This window comes from Planococcus citri, chromosome 3 (genome assembly GCF_950023065.1).
Source record: "Planococcus citri chromosome 3, ihPlaCitr1.1, whole genome shotgun sequence".
Lineage (NCBI taxonomy): Eukaryota > Metazoa > Arthropoda > Insecta > Hemiptera > Pseudococcidae > Planococcus > Planococcus citri.
The window spans coordinates 51,192,140-51,208,596 of NC_088679.1; the positions used below are offsets into that span (position 1 = coordinate 51,192,140).

Consider the following 16,457-nt stretch of genomic DNA (forward strand, 5'->3'; position numbering starts at 1 on the left):
AACGTTCATTTTTGGACATTTAAACATGATTTTTTACAATCGTGATTAATTTCCTTCAATTGAAAAAGTCATACGAAGTTATCACCTATTTTTACAGAATTAAGATCGACTGCCTCTCCACTACCACCTTTCCCCTCATTTCAACAAATTCCTGTATATTTCCAATTCATTGACATTCGAATTCTGTCTGTATTGAAACGCAACTTCGACTCACTTCGACTTGACTTCAATTTCTCTGTTGGATTTAATTTTGTAAAAACATCTGGACGTTTTACATGGGAATTAACTTCTGTTTCAAGTAGAACAAAAAAACACTAGTGGTGGTTATACTTATAATCTTTAGCCAAAAAAAAGGACGTTTTTGTGTTTGAATGGGCACCCTATGGTTCATACGAGTACGCTTTACCAGTGAACTCTTGATTTTTCAATGCCATTGTTATTTGTACAAATGTACATCGTACATCTTGAAGAAACTTTGTTATTTGAGCGAAAGCGAGTTCGTCGTTTTTAACGCGCAGAATGGAAATTTTTGGCGTTGGAAATTGTGTGCAGGATTCATTCTTAGGGACTGGGGAAACATTGCAATTGACATAATAACGGTAAACTTTCGTCTACATGTATGGTAAATATCTTGTTAGCAACTGTCAAAAAACGGAACAATTGTATTTACGAAGGTAAGATATTTTTCTGGATATCCGATGAATATAATTCCGTCGGAGTGATCGTTTGACTATGATGCGGTATTTACGATTTAATTTAATATAGGTAAACTTCGATAAGTATAGTACTACGTAGCCTATTTTCGGTCTTATTCGAATTTATGCAAAGTAGGCACTTGTCACTCTATTATGAGATAAAATTTTTCAAGTAAATACGACGAATAATAATTTTAAATAAGCAAATGTGTGTTTGTTATCACGATGCACTTGAATACTGCTGAATTTTTGCATTCTTTAGGAAAGTTTTCTCTGTTCGCTGTTTGATATAAATTATTAGTTCTTGAAATTGATAGGTAGGTACTCGATTATCGCAATCAATTTACTTTTCATCTTGAAGTGTATATTGACTAGGTATCTTGCCTAATTATTCATCAACGATAGGAAAAATTTTATTTTATTTTTAAAATTTCAAGTGAAATACATACATTGTTAGTGTATCCCAAATTGATTTATACTGGGTGCTTACTGCTTACATTTTGGCGGGATCACCGGGCAGTGAACGATTGCCGAAGAACAATAGCAGTTCTTATTCGTATTCCCTTCTGAGAATACTGTGCACGTGATCACCGCGTGTTTTCTATCCACGGTTCCAGCGATTTACCTGCAAGCGAAGACAAGACTACGGCTAAAATAGCTATTCTTTTTATGTTGCTCTAGTGATTCTCATTCTCCATGCAAATCACATAAACTCGACTACATTCTACTTTTTTTCCGCTTGTATTTTCGATGAAAATGTAAAACAGGTACATTTTCAGTATCTGTTTGATACTTTGATACGATTAAAAAAACAAATGAATTTTTTTCGACGCCTTACAAGTACCTATGAAGGATGATAATTTTACTGTCATAATACACTTTTTTGTGAACCATTTGACAAAATAGGGATCGTTGAAAAAAATTTCACGAGTGAAAAGGTGACAATGATGGTACCTATCTTGTGTGTACAAGAAGGAAACATTTTCAGTTTGATTTTACGATGTTAGATCTAGGTACCGAATGATTTAAAAAAATGAAAATAAAAAAATTATTCTCAAGTCAAATATTTATATTCGACGCCGATTAAATATTTGCCTAACGTTTTAAATAGCACGTTACATTGTAATCTATAATATGGGTATACTACGTAGGTCTATACTACATATATACTTGAATTGTATAGTAGCCTATACTTTGCTAACTTATCGCTGGAAATTTGTTTTAAAACCTCGTCGAGTTTGTTCCGCTTTTTTAATAACTAACACATTTGCTGTAAATAATTACGCCGACGAAATTAAATTTTTTTGATGCGATACAATCACTTTTTATCACTTGTTTGGTAATCGTTTCGACTCACTTGAAACAGCTGTGCAAACTTTTATCATTTTTAGCCTATGCAATAAACTTTCAAAGATGAAATTTTCGACATCACATCCGTTCCTCATCATTGTTTTTCATGTTTCGAAGAAAGAAATAAACTAATTTTTAATTTTTTGTTTTTTTTATGTTTCAGGAAAAAAACCATCCAGTGATAACTAATGTAGGATATGAAACGAAAAAGCACGGACACTGTGATATTTCGGATTTGGTACTAGTCAAGTGAGAATCGAAGATTTGATCGATGTGAATTAAATTTTTATTGTTTAAAAAAATGTATGTAATTTTAAATTAATTTATTCAGATACAAATGTCAAGCGATTGGTGTTCCTGTCACGACAAGCAATGGATCGACACTTCCACTCGTCCCAGAAGCTGTAACCGATACAGAATCTGGATATGATCCTTTTCAACACAGACGAGTTCCACATTCTACGACGTGAGTGTAATTTAAATCATATTATCTTTCAAGTTACCGACCAGTCTACCTATAAATAAAAACATAGGTATGTGTAATCTTCGAAGGAAGGGATGAATTTCATTTCTGACCCGAAACGAGACTTTTTTTTACCTCTGTGTAGGCTATTTCACTTATCCACTTGTTTGTAGGAAAATTTTCAAACATATGGTACGATTTTTAGCATAAATTCGCAAATCATAGGCATGATATATTGACTTTTTCCACCAGCGCATATTTCTTAGTTGATAAATTTGCAAAAATATTGTGAAATGTGACTATACCTATCGTACCTAAATATTCACGTGATTGCCTCGTGTTTAAATTTCGAGATAAATTGAATTCTTGCTAATGTACAGTCATGCGTTGTGACTGTAAGTGTAATAACTCACGAGTAGACTAAATATACCTTTATCGGCGAAAAATGATTCATTATCATGTAGAATATTATGGATTAGAATTACTGTTTCCGTCATACTATGTCCGTTTGTTGTAAATGCCTACTTTAAATCGCAAAAGTCTTTTTAAACATTTTTTTTAAACGATGTACTTTCCTACTTACTTTTAATTCAAACTTTCTAAGATGTTTATACCCCCTCCCTACCTCTAAAAAATGCTACAAATGGTTGATGATTTATTTCAGTTCCTTTGTTGGTGAAATATGAAGTTTCGCAAAATAAAATGCAGAGCAAACATGGAAATTTTAAAATAAATTTTTAAATTCTAAATCTTGTACAGTTTTTAATTTATGATTCATCTGAAGCCTTTCATTTAGCGAACTTTCCAGAAAATCGAGACCCGAAGGAAATTATCACATTTGTCCCCTCGTCTAGAGACCCTCGGGAAATTTTATTGGCATAAGTTATTTTTTAAAGCTTTTATTCGACCCTTTTTTCTGGTCACTGATTTTATCAAATTTCGAGAAGAAGGTACAAATCTAATTTTTTTTACGAATCGACAATTTTAAAAAAAAACAACACACGATTCGGTTTTGTACAAATATGAACGTCTACAGTATTGCTATTACATTGCAATAATAATTTACATTTAATGAATTATTTATTATCATACTAAATCTGTTCATTCGATTTTTTCAGCAATTTCGAAACGTTGATACACTTATTGAAAGGAAGTTTAGGCACCGGAATTCTGGCCATGCCTCTTGCTTTCCGAAACGCAGGATTATTCTTTGGTTTATTTGCAACATTTGGAATAGGATTTATTTGTACATATTGTATTCATGTATTGGTATGTAATGCAAAGTTTTCTTTTATTTATATTAACATGAAAATTGCCTTTACGAGTACTTATAATCTTTGTTTGCTTACATTCCAGGTTAGATGTTCTTACATATTATGTCAAAGAATGAAAGTTCCTTCTTTAACTTTTGCTGACGTAGCTGAAAATGCATTTTTAACTGGGAAACCATCATTGCGAAAATATTCAGGTTTTGCCAGGTAAGACCACTAATATTGCGTTCAACTTTTATTTCTGGAGGTACCTATTTTCCATAAGTACTGCCTCGTCAGCATTAAAAATTATTCATTTACTATACTTACTGCGTAGTAAAACTTGAAAGTGTCATTTTGTACCTACTTATTTTGTTGCGATCGAACAATGCCATTCAAATAGTAAAATCCCGTGATCGAATAATAAACATCGAGTTTATCTATTTATCCAAATGTAGTCAATCAATTACGTTTAATACTTAAAAACGTATGATTTTGGTGGTCTACTAAAAAAAAAAAAAAAAAAAAAACAATTGTAATCTTAATGAAGGTAGGTTAAGTTCAGCAGAAAAAAGGCATACATTGAGCTTGTGCTTTACCTATCTTTTTCATGGTTATTTTTTTACCTGATTTTTTCATATTAATTAAATCAGTAGAAAGGAAGAAGTGTGTGCAAAACATTTAGGTAAACGTATTAGCTAGGATCTAGAATAATTAAATATTTATAAATGCCAATTGCTTTCATAAGAAAACATTTTAGTTCAATATAATTCAATTGTTTATTTAATTTCTGTTTGCAGAGGACTCGTTGACTTATTTCTATGTGTGGATTTACTAGGTTGTTGTTGTGTCTATGTTGTATTTGTATCAAAAAATTTGAAACAAGTACGTATCTACGCCTACCTATTATAATACAAATACCGATTCATTGGTATCATGAAATTTTCAAAACGTTGTCTAATCATTCAATTTTCATGTTACAGGTTGCTGATTTTTACGATTACAAATTCGAGTTAAGCTTATGGATGTTTATGTTATTGATTCCGTTGGTTTTATTAAATTTAATTCGAAATTTAAAGTTCCTTGCTCCATTCTCAATGATAGCTAATGTATTAACCGGTGCAGCGATGGCTATCACGTTTTATTATATTTTCTACGGTGGCTTGCCCTCTATTCACGAACGTGAGCCAGTCGCAGAGTGGCATTGTCTACCGTTATTCTTTGGAACTGCTATATTCGCCCTCGAGGGTATCGGAGTGGTGAGTTCTAAATTCGAAGCGCCGATAATATGAGCAGATTTTTTGAATGGATTAATTTTAATCGCTGCAATTTTTCAGGTCATGCCTCTTGAGAATAATATGAAAACCCCTCAACATTTCTTAGGATGTCCCGGCGTGTTAAACATTGGAATGTTTTTAGTGGTTAGCTTGTACACTGGTTTTGGATTCTTCGGATATTTGAAATATGGAGATACAGTAGATGGCAGCATAACGTTAAATTTACCTCCTGAAGATATGTAAGTTTACCCTTTTTCCAACTTTTAGTTCTTGTTAATATGATATCGTTGAACATCAGTTACGTACCTTTTGCGGATTTTGAAAATAATTTGTATTATTTCTGAATTACAGACTTGCGCAATCCGTTAAAGTAATGATTGCTATTGCCATATTCGTAACTTATAGTTTACAGTTCTATGTTCCGATGGAAATTATTTGGAAATCAGTTAAACATAGGTTTACTTCGAATCACGGTGCATACGAAAACGGCCTTAGGGTTTTCTTGGTTATTTGTACAGGTAAGAAACATTACTTATTCACGCAGTTCATATCAAATGACATGTTATGTAGATTTGTATTTTATGAAATTGATAATCGATAATTTCATGTTTCAGTTGTAATTGCCGCATTAGTGCCAGAATTAGGACCCTTTATATCCTTAATCGGAGCTGTGTGCTTATCAATGTTGGGATTAATTTTCCCATCGATCATAGAACTTATTACATATCAGGCTGAATTGGGTAAAATTTCATATTGGGTAATTTTCAAGAATATTTCAATCATTTCTTTCGGAATATTGGGATTTGTCACCGGAGCTTACACGAGTATAGACGAAATCATACAAAAACACTTTGCCTCAGCAGCAGCAGCAACCCAGTGATCTTCGCGTTAGTATTATTTATACGAGTTTAATCTGTAAATGACAACATCTATAAAAACGTATTTGCATCATGTTCACTATAGTTTTCTAACAATATTTTTTTATACGAATTATTTACAAAAAATGATAACAAGGAATAAAAAAATATGATTTCTTTTTTTAATTTTTATCCTACATTCTTACGAGTCGTATGGTACATATATCACAATTTAATCCAACCAATCAAATACGCATCAATTTTTATCCTCAATTTAGCATCGAAACGAATACGTTATGAAAGCGACGACATCGACACTTCAGACAAGATGCTTGTGTTACGATTATTGATTTTTTTCACATTTGTCCACATTGCGAGATTATGATCGGTATTTTTGGTTTATTATTAGGGCCTGTTGGTACATTTTCAATCTTCCTAACAACCAATAAACCATCAATTACACGACCAAACACGACGTGTTTACCATCCAAAAAGTTGGTATTCGTACAAGTGATGTAAAACTGGCATCCGTTCGTATCTTTACCACTGTTGGCCTGCAAAATCGTGAATAAAATCGTAAGCATTTCCGCACATGAGAAAACGAATGCATATTAGAAGTAAATAGTAATTTTTTGTTCAGTTACCATGGCTAATAATCCAGGAGCATCGTGTTTCATATTGAAATTTTCATCGGCAAACTGAAGACCGCTGTATATACTCAATGATCCGGTTCCGTCTCCCTGTAAAATTATTTCAAGGTGTCATAACAACGAAAATCAAACATTTGAGAACTATGTTCGAAATAATGATGATTAATACATTAATGAAATCTCCTCCTTGAATCATAAAATCTTTAATGACACGATGAAAAGTTGATCCTTTGTAACCCGTTGGAAGGCCATTCGACTTGTATTCTCCGGTACAAAACTGTCTGAAATTTTCGCAAGTTTTCGGAACAACATCGGCATACAGTTCAATGATCATTCGTCCTATTTCCTGTAGTACAATATCAACACTGAAAATAAATCTGAAATGATGGAATCAAAACTTAATTACATAAAGGAGTCATTACCGTTGCTCCGACGCTAACATCAAGAAAAACAACAGGGTTGTTCGGATTTTTCAATTGAGATTGGATTTGATTCCATGTCGGCATTTTGGTTTAACTGAAAACGAAATTCACACGCATAAACGTAGGTAGGTACATGGAGTTGAAAAATAGATTGCAGTAATCTGAGTAATTGCCACTTCAGTCTTTATGGATTTGTTATCATTTCCCAGGTAACTCTTTTCTCATTTCATGTGGGTATAAATGAGGATATGATGAATTTGTTTACCAATTACTTGCTACCTGATGTACTTACTAAGTACAGAAATAAGTGACTTCTAAATTCCAATTCGTACTCACAGTAAACTGCTAACACACCGGTACCGGTACCGGTACCATCAATGAATCAAAATGAAATGAAGTACACAGGGAAAGGAAGTGAACATAATGGGATACTAGAAGGAAACCGTTTAGAATAGGATAGGTGGATAGACAATGAAATTTGAAAAGGTTACCTTTCAACTGCACTACGATTTCATCATTAGTGGCTGTTCATTATTATTGAAGCAAGTAGATAAATATGTACTCCGATTTGAATTTTTGATTAATGTTGTAAGTACCTGTCGATTTCCAGAATGGTTGCAATTCATCAACACAATTACACAGATCACTACATTGGTTCACTATAAAGCCATAAGATTATATAAATGATCAATGATAAAATAAATTCTTATTTCGTTGAAAAAACTCTTCTAAAGTTCTAAAGTTTAGCACTTTTTTCAACGGAAAACTTTGGAAAACAATCCCGGTCCCGAAAACACATTTTATTGACTTTCTTGTTCAAGTTTATTGAACGCGGGATGCGTAAGGAATGGCCTGTATGATTCTTTTTTCCGGTGCAGATCAGACAGTCTTGAGTCTTGACCTCTTGACACAGTTGACACTTTCATTTTTTTTTTGATTTTTAAAAAAAAATTAAATTCAAAATTATTGGGTTTACTCCGGTTTAGTTTTACTCAAACTTTTCTCACAAGCCTAATTTAAAAATCCAAATGAGGAGGTTAGTGACAATGTGACAAAGTTAGACAAACGCCACTTCCAAAAAAATTGAGTTAGATTGCCGAGGTCCGTTAATTACAAAATAGTTCATAAAAGGGTACAAAACTCAGTCAAAGATTTGCCTCAAAAACTTTGAACGCGTTTTTTACCCTGTTATGAACTATTTTGTGAGAAATGGACCTCGGCAATGAAAAGAGCGTTAAAAATTCTATAAGAGTCAATACCCAACTTCATCCATACTTTACAGTAAGGTAGAAAATTCAGCGCTGCGTATTTTTGTACTTGATAAAAAACCTCAATTTTCTCGAAACTAACTTCATGGCGTTTGTCTAACTTTGTCACCAACCTCCTCAAATTAAGGTTTGTTAGTTCTTACAACTTACAAGTTCCAATTTGGGTTCCCAATTTTTCAAAAATCTGAATGTTTAAAAAATGTTTGAAGCTAAAAAAGTCAACAGTGAAGAATAGCTGAATTAGTCAACGCAGCTCAGGTGGTACGTACGAGTATGAACATCAATAAACTTCAAATTGAAAAGTTTCATAGTGATGTAGGTACTAGGTAGTCGTAGGTATTTAAATTTCATGAACTTTGGGATCAAGGAATTGCAAACAGTACCTACTCGATACTTTCCAAAAAAATTCAAAATTTATACTTTAGAATATATTTTTCATAAATATTGACAAAAAAATATCAATTTGATAATTTCCAAAAAATTTATTTTTCGATCATTCAAAAAAACTACTATTTTGAAATTATCAAACATATCTAAGTAAGTATGCATTTTTTTTTCTTTTTGAAAGGATTTTTCAATTTTTAATTTCAATTTTTTCAGATTTTTTTCAACAGCCGTTTTTGTTGTTTCATTTTTTTTTTTTTTTTGTTTATTCATTTACAGAATTCACTTTTGATTTTTCGTAAAATGTGACGTTTTTTCTTTCATAATCTTTCATAAAATTTGATAATTCCAGAAAAGTAAATAAAAGCTGTTGTTTTTGGGAATGAGAGACAAAACAAATCAATTATTTTGGAATTACTTTTCTTCAAACACTTGACACTTCAAAATTCATTTTCAGAATTCGTTTTTCGTGAATTCAGAAACGAAAAATTGGAATAGGCTATTGGGATTTATCAAATAGATTTTCTTTTTCAAAATTCACGAAAAATAAATTATGAAAATTATGTATTGCTTTTACTTTTCCTTAAGCACTCGATTTTTTCAGGATTCGTTTTTTGTGAATTTTGAAAGGAACAAAGTTAATTTTATTTTGGAAATTATCAAATTGATTTTTTTTTCAAAATTCACAAAATACTTTTCTTTGAGCACTCGATATTATTCAAAATTCAATATAAATTCTGCAGAAAATAAGTTTCGAATTTTTGGAAAGTATGACATCCCCAAAAAGTGCTTTAAAAGTAAAAAAATGGTCAAGTTGGAGGGGGAAAAAAGCAGACGCTGCGCGAAAAAAGTTTTTAAAAGAAAAACGTTTGCATAAAAAATAGGTAATATCAAAAAAACCGCCAAGACTGATCAACAAATATTCCAACAATTTTTAGGAAGAATGTATGTACCTAGCCGGCTAGCCCACCTACGTAAGTGTTTTTTGTTTTCCCGCAAGATGAGGAATCGTAAAGGTAGGCGAGCATGCTTTCACTTCAATCACTTCACTTTTGAAGTTTTGAACAGTAAAAAAAAGCTAAAATTTCGAGAAAAGTGATCTAAGTAAAGAGAATAAATAAAATGAAGAATATTTTACTTTTTAAGTAGACCGCTTTTTGATTTTTACTCCTCACAACTCACAACTGTTTTCACAACTTTGAACCTGTCCTGAATAACTTTCCAACAATCAAAATATGTAGGTATCCTACAGCTCTCAGTAAAAAACAAAACAAATTGACAATAAAATGTTGATTCCAAACAGACAACAGTTGACTTCACCAAAAACGCCCGTGTACCTATACTCACTGAAAATTCTGAACAATCTCCATAACCATAAATGAATTTATATTGTGCTTTATAAAACAGGTTGATTCATAAATTCATAATTATATTATAATAAGTTAATAAGTGAAACTCAAAGGCGAAAATTGTATCGATAGACGAAATTTTATCGCCTTAATTTTGATCCAGATAAATTGTCACGTAAAATATCAAGCAAGATCGCAGAATATTTCAAAGGTGAAAAAAATAAAAAATTCAAAAGAACGGCATGAACGAAATGAACGACTGTCACGCATCCCGCATGCAAAAAGAAAAATCGCCCGGAAACCATAAAAAACGTTATCAGTTTGTTTACTTACTTTTTTGTCCAACTCCAAACTTACGACGAAAGTTCTATTTGCAATGAATCGATGAATGTGAATGTGTTTCATTTCTTGGCAGGAAATCAACTTTCATCTCGTCATTTCGTACTTACTTTCGGAGTTTCGGAACAAAAGTCTAGAGTAGTCTAGAATTTCTAATTATAACCATTCTGTGATATAAAATTCGCGGATCAGTTCACAAGTACGATGAGTTTCTAAGTGCAATTTGTTAAAGATAAATCTGTGAAAAATGAAATCTGAGCCGCAATCTTCGGGACAAAGTTTCGAACAATTGAAAGAAGAAGGTAATGCCGCTTTCAAAAATAAAAACTGGGAACAAGCTCTGAAGTGTTACACGCGAGCCTTGAAAGTGAGTGAATCAGAATCAGATACGCTCGTTTGTCTGAAGAACAGAGCAGCTGCGTTGTTAAAGCTGGAAAACTATGAAGAAGCTATAGCCGATACAACCAAGGTACTGGATTCCTCTCCTAACGACCCGAAAGCTCTGTATAGAAGATGTCAAGCTCTGGAACATTTGAATCGTTTCGAAGAAGCGTACAGAGATGCTCGTCATATACTTTTGGTTGACCCAGGTAAGGTTTCGTATTCCTCGTTCATGTTGAAGGTGTATTATTCTTGTCTAATCAATTTTTTTTTTTTTTTTTGTCAAGGTAACAAAGATGTGCAGCCGGTGTTGGCACGTCTTTACCAAAAAGTTCAAGAATACGCCAGACAAAATTCCGAACTGAATACGAAGATAACGCAGATGTTCAATTACGCTTTTAATTTCGACGAAGACGAAAATAAACGAGAAACAGCTATGAATAATATTTTGGTATTGGCCAGAGAATCCAGCGGAGCTAAAGCACTCTTCGATACAGACATAGTGGATCGAATTTTCTCCGCTGTCAAGGTGGAGAAAAATATAGATATTCGAGTGTCAATGTTCTACATCCTGGATGAGCTTTGCAAGAACAACGTTACTAGGACGAAAAAAATGATCACCACTTTAGGAATACCTTGGTTCATTGATTTATTGAACAGTAAAGAAGATTCGGAAGTTCAAGCTTGTCAGAAGTGCATACAAACCATTATAAATTCCTTAAGTGGATTAGACGGTAAAAAAGATTCGTTCCCTTCCACCGAAGCCTGTGAAGAAAACAAGAAAGAAATCGATACGATTTTAACTTGCTTAGTGTATGCATGTAATAGTAGATCTATCACCGGTGTAGCTAGAGATGCTATTTTACAATTGATTTCTAGAAACGTTCATTACAAAGCGATCAATTGGGCTATGGAGCTAATTGAAATTAAAGGTTTACAAAGAATTATGGAAGTAGCTAGTGAACTGTCAGAATTCAAGTACGAATCATCGATGAACATTACGGAACATACTCGAGCAATGGTAGCCGCATGTTTAGCTCGTATTTATGAAAACATGTACTACGATAAAGCTAAAAACGATTATTTAGAGAATATAAACGATTTCATCAAGAGTAAAATAATTACCCCTGATGATGAATCTAAAATTAGAGTTGTTGTAGCCATCACCGTGCTTTTGAGCGGTCCACTCGAAGTTGGTAATTTCATCATGGGAAAAGACGGCGTAATGGAGATGATTTTATCAATGGCCAATAACGACGATCCTTTGCAGCAGAAAGTCGCTTGCGAATGTATTGTTTGTGCTATTACCAAACAAGATAGAGCTCAGTTTGTTGTTAGCGCTGGAGTGGATATTTTGAAAAAATTGTACGAATCTAAAGATGAAGCCGTACGTATCAGAGCTTTAGTCGGATTATGTAAAACTGCCAGTGCAGGCGGCACCGACGCATCAGTCAGATTATTCGCTGATGGTTCGACGAAAAAAATGGCGGAAGCTTGCAAGAAATTTTTGATTAAAAGCCAAGACAAAGATACGAAACGTTGGGCTGCTGAGGGATTTTCTTTTCTTAGTTTCGACGCCGAAGTTAAAGAAATGCTAGTTGAAGACGAGCCAGCTATTCGAGCCCTTATCGAAGTTGCGAAATCAAATATCGATTCTGCCGCAATTTATGCTATAGTCAATGTTTTTGTGAACCTTTGCAACGCTTACGAGAAAAAAGAAATCCTTCCAGAAATGATTGAACTAGCGAAATTCGCCAAACGTCACATACCGGAAGAACACGAATTCGACGATGAAGATTTCATCACAAAACGTGTCAATATTTTGGGCAAACTTGGTCTCACCAGTGCATTAGTATCGCTCTCAAAAGTAGACAGTGAAAATTGTAAGGAATTAATCTGCCGCGTATTCAATGCATTATGTGGGCAGCAAGAACTTCGAGGTTTGGTTGTGCAACAAGGTGGCGTTAAAGTATTGATTCCAATGTCATTAGAAGGCACAGATAATGGAAAAAAGCACGCTGCACAGGCTTTGGCGAGAATAGGGATCACCATGGATCCGCAAGTTGCTTTTCCTGGTCAGCGATGCATCGAAGTCATTCGGCCGTTCCTTCTCCTCTTGCATCCAGAGTGCCCAGCGTTGATGAATTTCGAGGCAATGCTGGCTCTTTGTAATTTAGCCAGTGTCAGTGAAAAAGTTCGTGAACATGTTTTCAAAGAAAACGGAGTATCTAAAATAGAAAGTTACATGTTCGAAGATCACCTAATGCTGAGAAGAGCTGCAACTCAGTGCATTACAAATTTATCCATGTCACCCATCCTTATAAAGCAATACGAAGGTGAGAACGATAAGTTCAAATTCTTGTTTCTATTAACTTGTGATGAAGACACAGAAACCAGCAAAGCTGCCGCCGGAGCGGTTGCTATACTAACCTTGAATAGTGAAAAATGCTGTGACAAAATATTCAAGATTAAAGACTGGCTTGAAATATTCAGACAAATTCTAGCTCATCCTGATACTGATGTCCAATTGCGAGCTGTGGCAATAGTAGAAAATATTGTAACTAGTAAAAAAGATAACGCCGAAGAGTTATTAAGTTCGCAAGTTATGGAAATCCTAATGGCTCTGTCCATAATTCACGAAGATGGCAAAGAAAAAGTTAGAGAAGCTGCTGAAAAATGCTTGAAAAGAGCTGAAGAGCTGAAAATTATTAAAAAGCCAGACGAAGTTTCTGACGAAGAGTAAATTATTTGTTTGTAATGTTATTAATTTATTTTGTTGCGTTTAGTTTATGTATTTTGTAATTTGTACTTCGTAGAAATTTTATGACAATTTTCACATTGACAATACGTAATGATCAATTTCTAACTTTTGTTTGTGATTTTTTTTTTTTACTTTACTTATTTATTCATTCTCAATTCATTTTATTGTTAATAAAAATAAACTGATCATCGATTTTTCTTCGTTTAGATGTGTACTTCGAATTTTTCTTCATCCGGATCACATATAGAAATGAAAAAGTTCGATTAGAACGGATTAGAAGCGCATTTATACTTGAATCAATGAAATATTTTAAAATTCTTCAATGTTCAAAATTAATTTTAAAATAATTTGCATTACAATGATGAGGAAGCTAGGGGGAACGCGATGATTTCGACGACACACGAGTCAGCTGTTTGTTATCAACTGTACCTATAAACCGTTATCAAACTCAAACAATACAGAATTAGAAAAGGCTCTGTTGAAAATTATTGAAACCGACACCGAGAAGCGAGATCCGAACATTCCTGTTGAGTACATCCTATCCGAACAGAATTGATTCAAAAAGTTATTTTCGTAAATAGACCACAATACAACAAATTGTAGTGATGCTCAGTGAAAATGAATTCATCAGAAAATGATGCGTATTGGAATGAATCGGTATCATCTAAATTCGATTTCGAGCTTGAGGATGTAAGTATAATTCTATGATGCTTTTCATTTTAAAAATGTATATAATGAACAGTACACCATCAATTTTATGACATAAAATATCTCATTCATTCATCACGACGAAATGTTTAACAAATTTTCATGATTTCAGAGTAAGGGTGGAGATTTACTATTAGAAGATGTTATCGATACATCTGGTTATTCAAAAAGCATTCAAGGTAATACAATTATTCTTATTTTCTAACACTCAAGTTCTTCAAATTGCCAACTTCAATTTTTTTCAGAATCAACCTACTATTCATCTGGTTCACAAAGCTTAAAAGTTGAATCCATTTCCAACTACTTATCGGAACATTGTATAAATTGTAGTAAGTTCAACTACGAATTTTAAACCATGCATCATCAGCTATGGAATTCTTTTCATTGTTTTGAATTCAGTTTTAGAAGCCAATTCTGAAAAAAATGAACTTTCATTTCACCATGTACCGATAGATGAAGAAGTTGTCTTATTAAGGAGAAAACTAAAGGTTTGCTTGCATTACACAGTTTTATACGTAGTTATAAAATAATCTTCTGCGTCTATATTATGATGACCGAAAACTCATCTTTAGGAAAGATGGACCGTTCCGAAAGTACAAGATACGGTGAAGAAAATTCTGCTGGAACAGCCGTATTCATTGGAATTATATCGTTCGCTCGTGAGTAAAAAGAATCTGTTGAAATGTGCCGTAGAATCTGCGGATGGCGATGCAATTTTAGCCGTAAGTGTATACGTTTTGAAAATAATTTTTTTTTCGAATTTTATTAATGAGCGTTTCAATTTAAGGTCACTGTGTACTTATCAAAAACGTTGAAAAGCAGTTTATTTCATCAGTTATTAATTGATTACCCAGTTGCTGCATCACATTTTATTCATTATTTGTACACACGTAGACAAATGCAAGAACTTAGTGATATTTTGGAGTAAGTGTATATAGTATAGTACCTAATGTACATATATCCACAGTACATAGATTTCATATTTTTATAATATTTTTTCCAGAGTGATGGGAAACTCGAAAGAAGCCATGGTAGCTATTCATCACACATCTCTTTAATGTTTAATTGACAACGCAGAAAATTTAAATATCTTATGTTGTGAAATACCTACAGATGAAGTATCTTGTGGTTGCTAGTCAGAATCCGCATCGGTTACAACAACGATTGCGTTTATTGCTTAAAAATCCGTCCTTGGAACCGTGGGACCAAAGAATAATTGAAGATTATATTAATTTAGTGGGTATGTAGTTGGAAATTTCATCAGTTTTAACAGAAATTGCTACAAAAAATTCCGTTTTATAATTATGAAATCATTGTAGAATGGCAAATATCGGCTAGTAAAACCACTGGCGACCAAAGTATTATAGGAGAATCTCCCGTACAATCTTTAAAATTTAGCTGTGTTCGTAAATTATCCATTCCGCTTTTTGGAGATGACAGCAGTAAGACAGAATCTCAACAAAATTATTTATCTAAAAATTTAGGAGTACCGAAAAAATTAGCTCTAATGGCCATCATACGTGCGAATGCCGAACTGAAACAGTGGGAACCTATTGAGCAGTTACTTGTTTCAAAAGTATGTTAACGTACTACTAGTCTAATGTTCTTCTCTTGATATTATTACCATTAATATTAATTTTACAATTTTCAGAATTGGGTTGGAGGAAAAAAACTAAGCACGAATTTACCCATAGATAAATTACTTTATGAATTACAAAAATCCGGAGCTCCTGATTCGTTGCTGAGTAATGTTTTGTTAGTATTGGATGTCGATAAAAGAATCGAAGTTGCTCGTAGACTGAGTATGCATACAGTCGTTATTGAGGTAAAATTAATCTACGAATAGTTTTTTATCTTTGTAATGAAATGAGTTTTCTACATTGAAATAATATTCATTTGTAGGCGTATGGAAAGAAAAAAGATAAAGGAGGTTTATTGCAGTATATGAGTGCATTAGATTCTAATACAGCAGAATACATGTTTGGAGAAAATATTTTAGGAACTATGGTAAATAAATATAATAATCATATTTTTAATTACGAATAAGTGTTTGTCTACTCGAATTAATGGAAATCATCACTTCTTTTCAGGGCTCCAGATGGTAATTTCAAGTGGTTTTTTTTCGATAAATTATAAATAACTACCTAGATATTTTTCTACAGCCCGTTTTTTAATTTCAGTTATTTTTCATTTTCTGTATTTTAAATACAAATAAAAATTTTCAATGAAATAAGAACAAATCTTTAAATAGGCAAATTTAACACCAACCGAAGTGATGATTTCATATGACATGATTTCAAAGA

The 16,457-nt window shown here is 33.0% G+C and overlaps 4 protein-coding genes across 5 annotated transcripts in view; 3 read left to right on the forward strand and 1 right to left on the reverse strand.

The window, feature by feature from the left end:
* The window catches only part of LOC135839937 (proton-coupled amino acid transporter-like protein CG1139), a 34,418-nt gene extending 28,340 nt beyond the window's left edge, over positions 1–6,078 (forward strand). For both annotated transcript variants that reach the window (XM_065356213.1, XM_065356214.1), the window contains exons 2-10: positions 2,209–2,294; positions 2,377–2,511; positions 3,627–3,777; positions 3,865–3,986; positions 4,559–4,643; positions 4,742–5,017; positions 5,096–5,274; positions 5,387–5,553; positions 5,650–6,078. In XM_065356213.1, coding sequence (XP_065212285.1) covers positions 2,209–2,294; positions 2,377–2,511; positions 3,627–3,777; positions 3,865–3,986; positions 4,559–4,643; positions 4,742–5,017; positions 5,096–5,274; positions 5,387–5,553; positions 5,650–5,915 — 1,467 coding nt within the window. In that variant the 3' untranslated portion in view covers positions 5,916–6,078. The remainder of the gene's footprint in view (positions 1–2,208; positions 2,295–2,376; positions 2,512–3,626; positions 3,778–3,864; positions 3,987–4,558; positions 4,644–4,741; positions 5,018–5,095; positions 5,275–5,386; positions 5,554–5,649) is intronic.
* On the reverse strand, positions 6,053–7,781 carry LOC135839938 (peptidyl-prolyl cis-trans isomerase H). The gene is made up of 5 exons (XM_065356215.1): positions 7,561–7,781; positions 6,965–7,058; positions 6,712–6,888; positions 6,537–6,632; positions 6,053–6,446 (listed from the first exon to the last, which is right to left on the reverse strand). Exons 2-5 carry the CDS (start codon positions 7,046–7,048, stop codon positions 6,249–6,251), a joined length of 555 nt encoding a protein of 184 aa, XP_065212287.1. The 5' UTR covers positions 7,049–7,058; positions 7,561–7,781; the 3' UTR covers positions 6,053–6,248.
* A 2,514-nt stretch (positions 7,782–10,295) lies between these two features.
* unc-45 (unc-45 myosin chaperone) lies at positions 10,296–13,652 on the forward strand. The gene is made up of 2 exons (XM_065356222.1): positions 10,296–10,894; positions 10,973–13,652. Exons 1-2 carry the CDS (start codon positions 10,552–10,554, stop codon positions 13,426–13,428), a joined length of 2,799 nt encoding a protein of 932 aa, XP_065212294.1. The 5' UTR covers positions 10,296–10,551; the 3' UTR covers positions 13,429–13,652.
* Positions 13,653–13,806: 154 nt separating this feature from the next.
* Positions 13,807–16,392, forward strand: Vps16B (Vacuolar protein sorting 16B). Its single transcript, XM_065356224.1, has 12 exons — positions 13,807–14,136; positions 14,267–14,333; positions 14,400–14,483; positions 14,554–14,642; positions 14,727–14,876; positions 14,942–15,078; positions 15,158–15,185; positions 15,268–15,394; positions 15,474–15,730; positions 15,806–15,979; positions 16,057–16,161; positions 16,245–16,392. The coding sequence occupies exons 1-12, from the start codon at positions 14,065–14,067 to the stop codon at positions 16,257–16,259; spliced, it is 1,305 nt and encodes a 434-aa protein (XP_065212296.1). The 5' UTR covers positions 13,807–14,064; the 3' UTR covers positions 16,260–16,392.
* Positions 16,393–16,457: the final 65 nt, after the last annotated feature.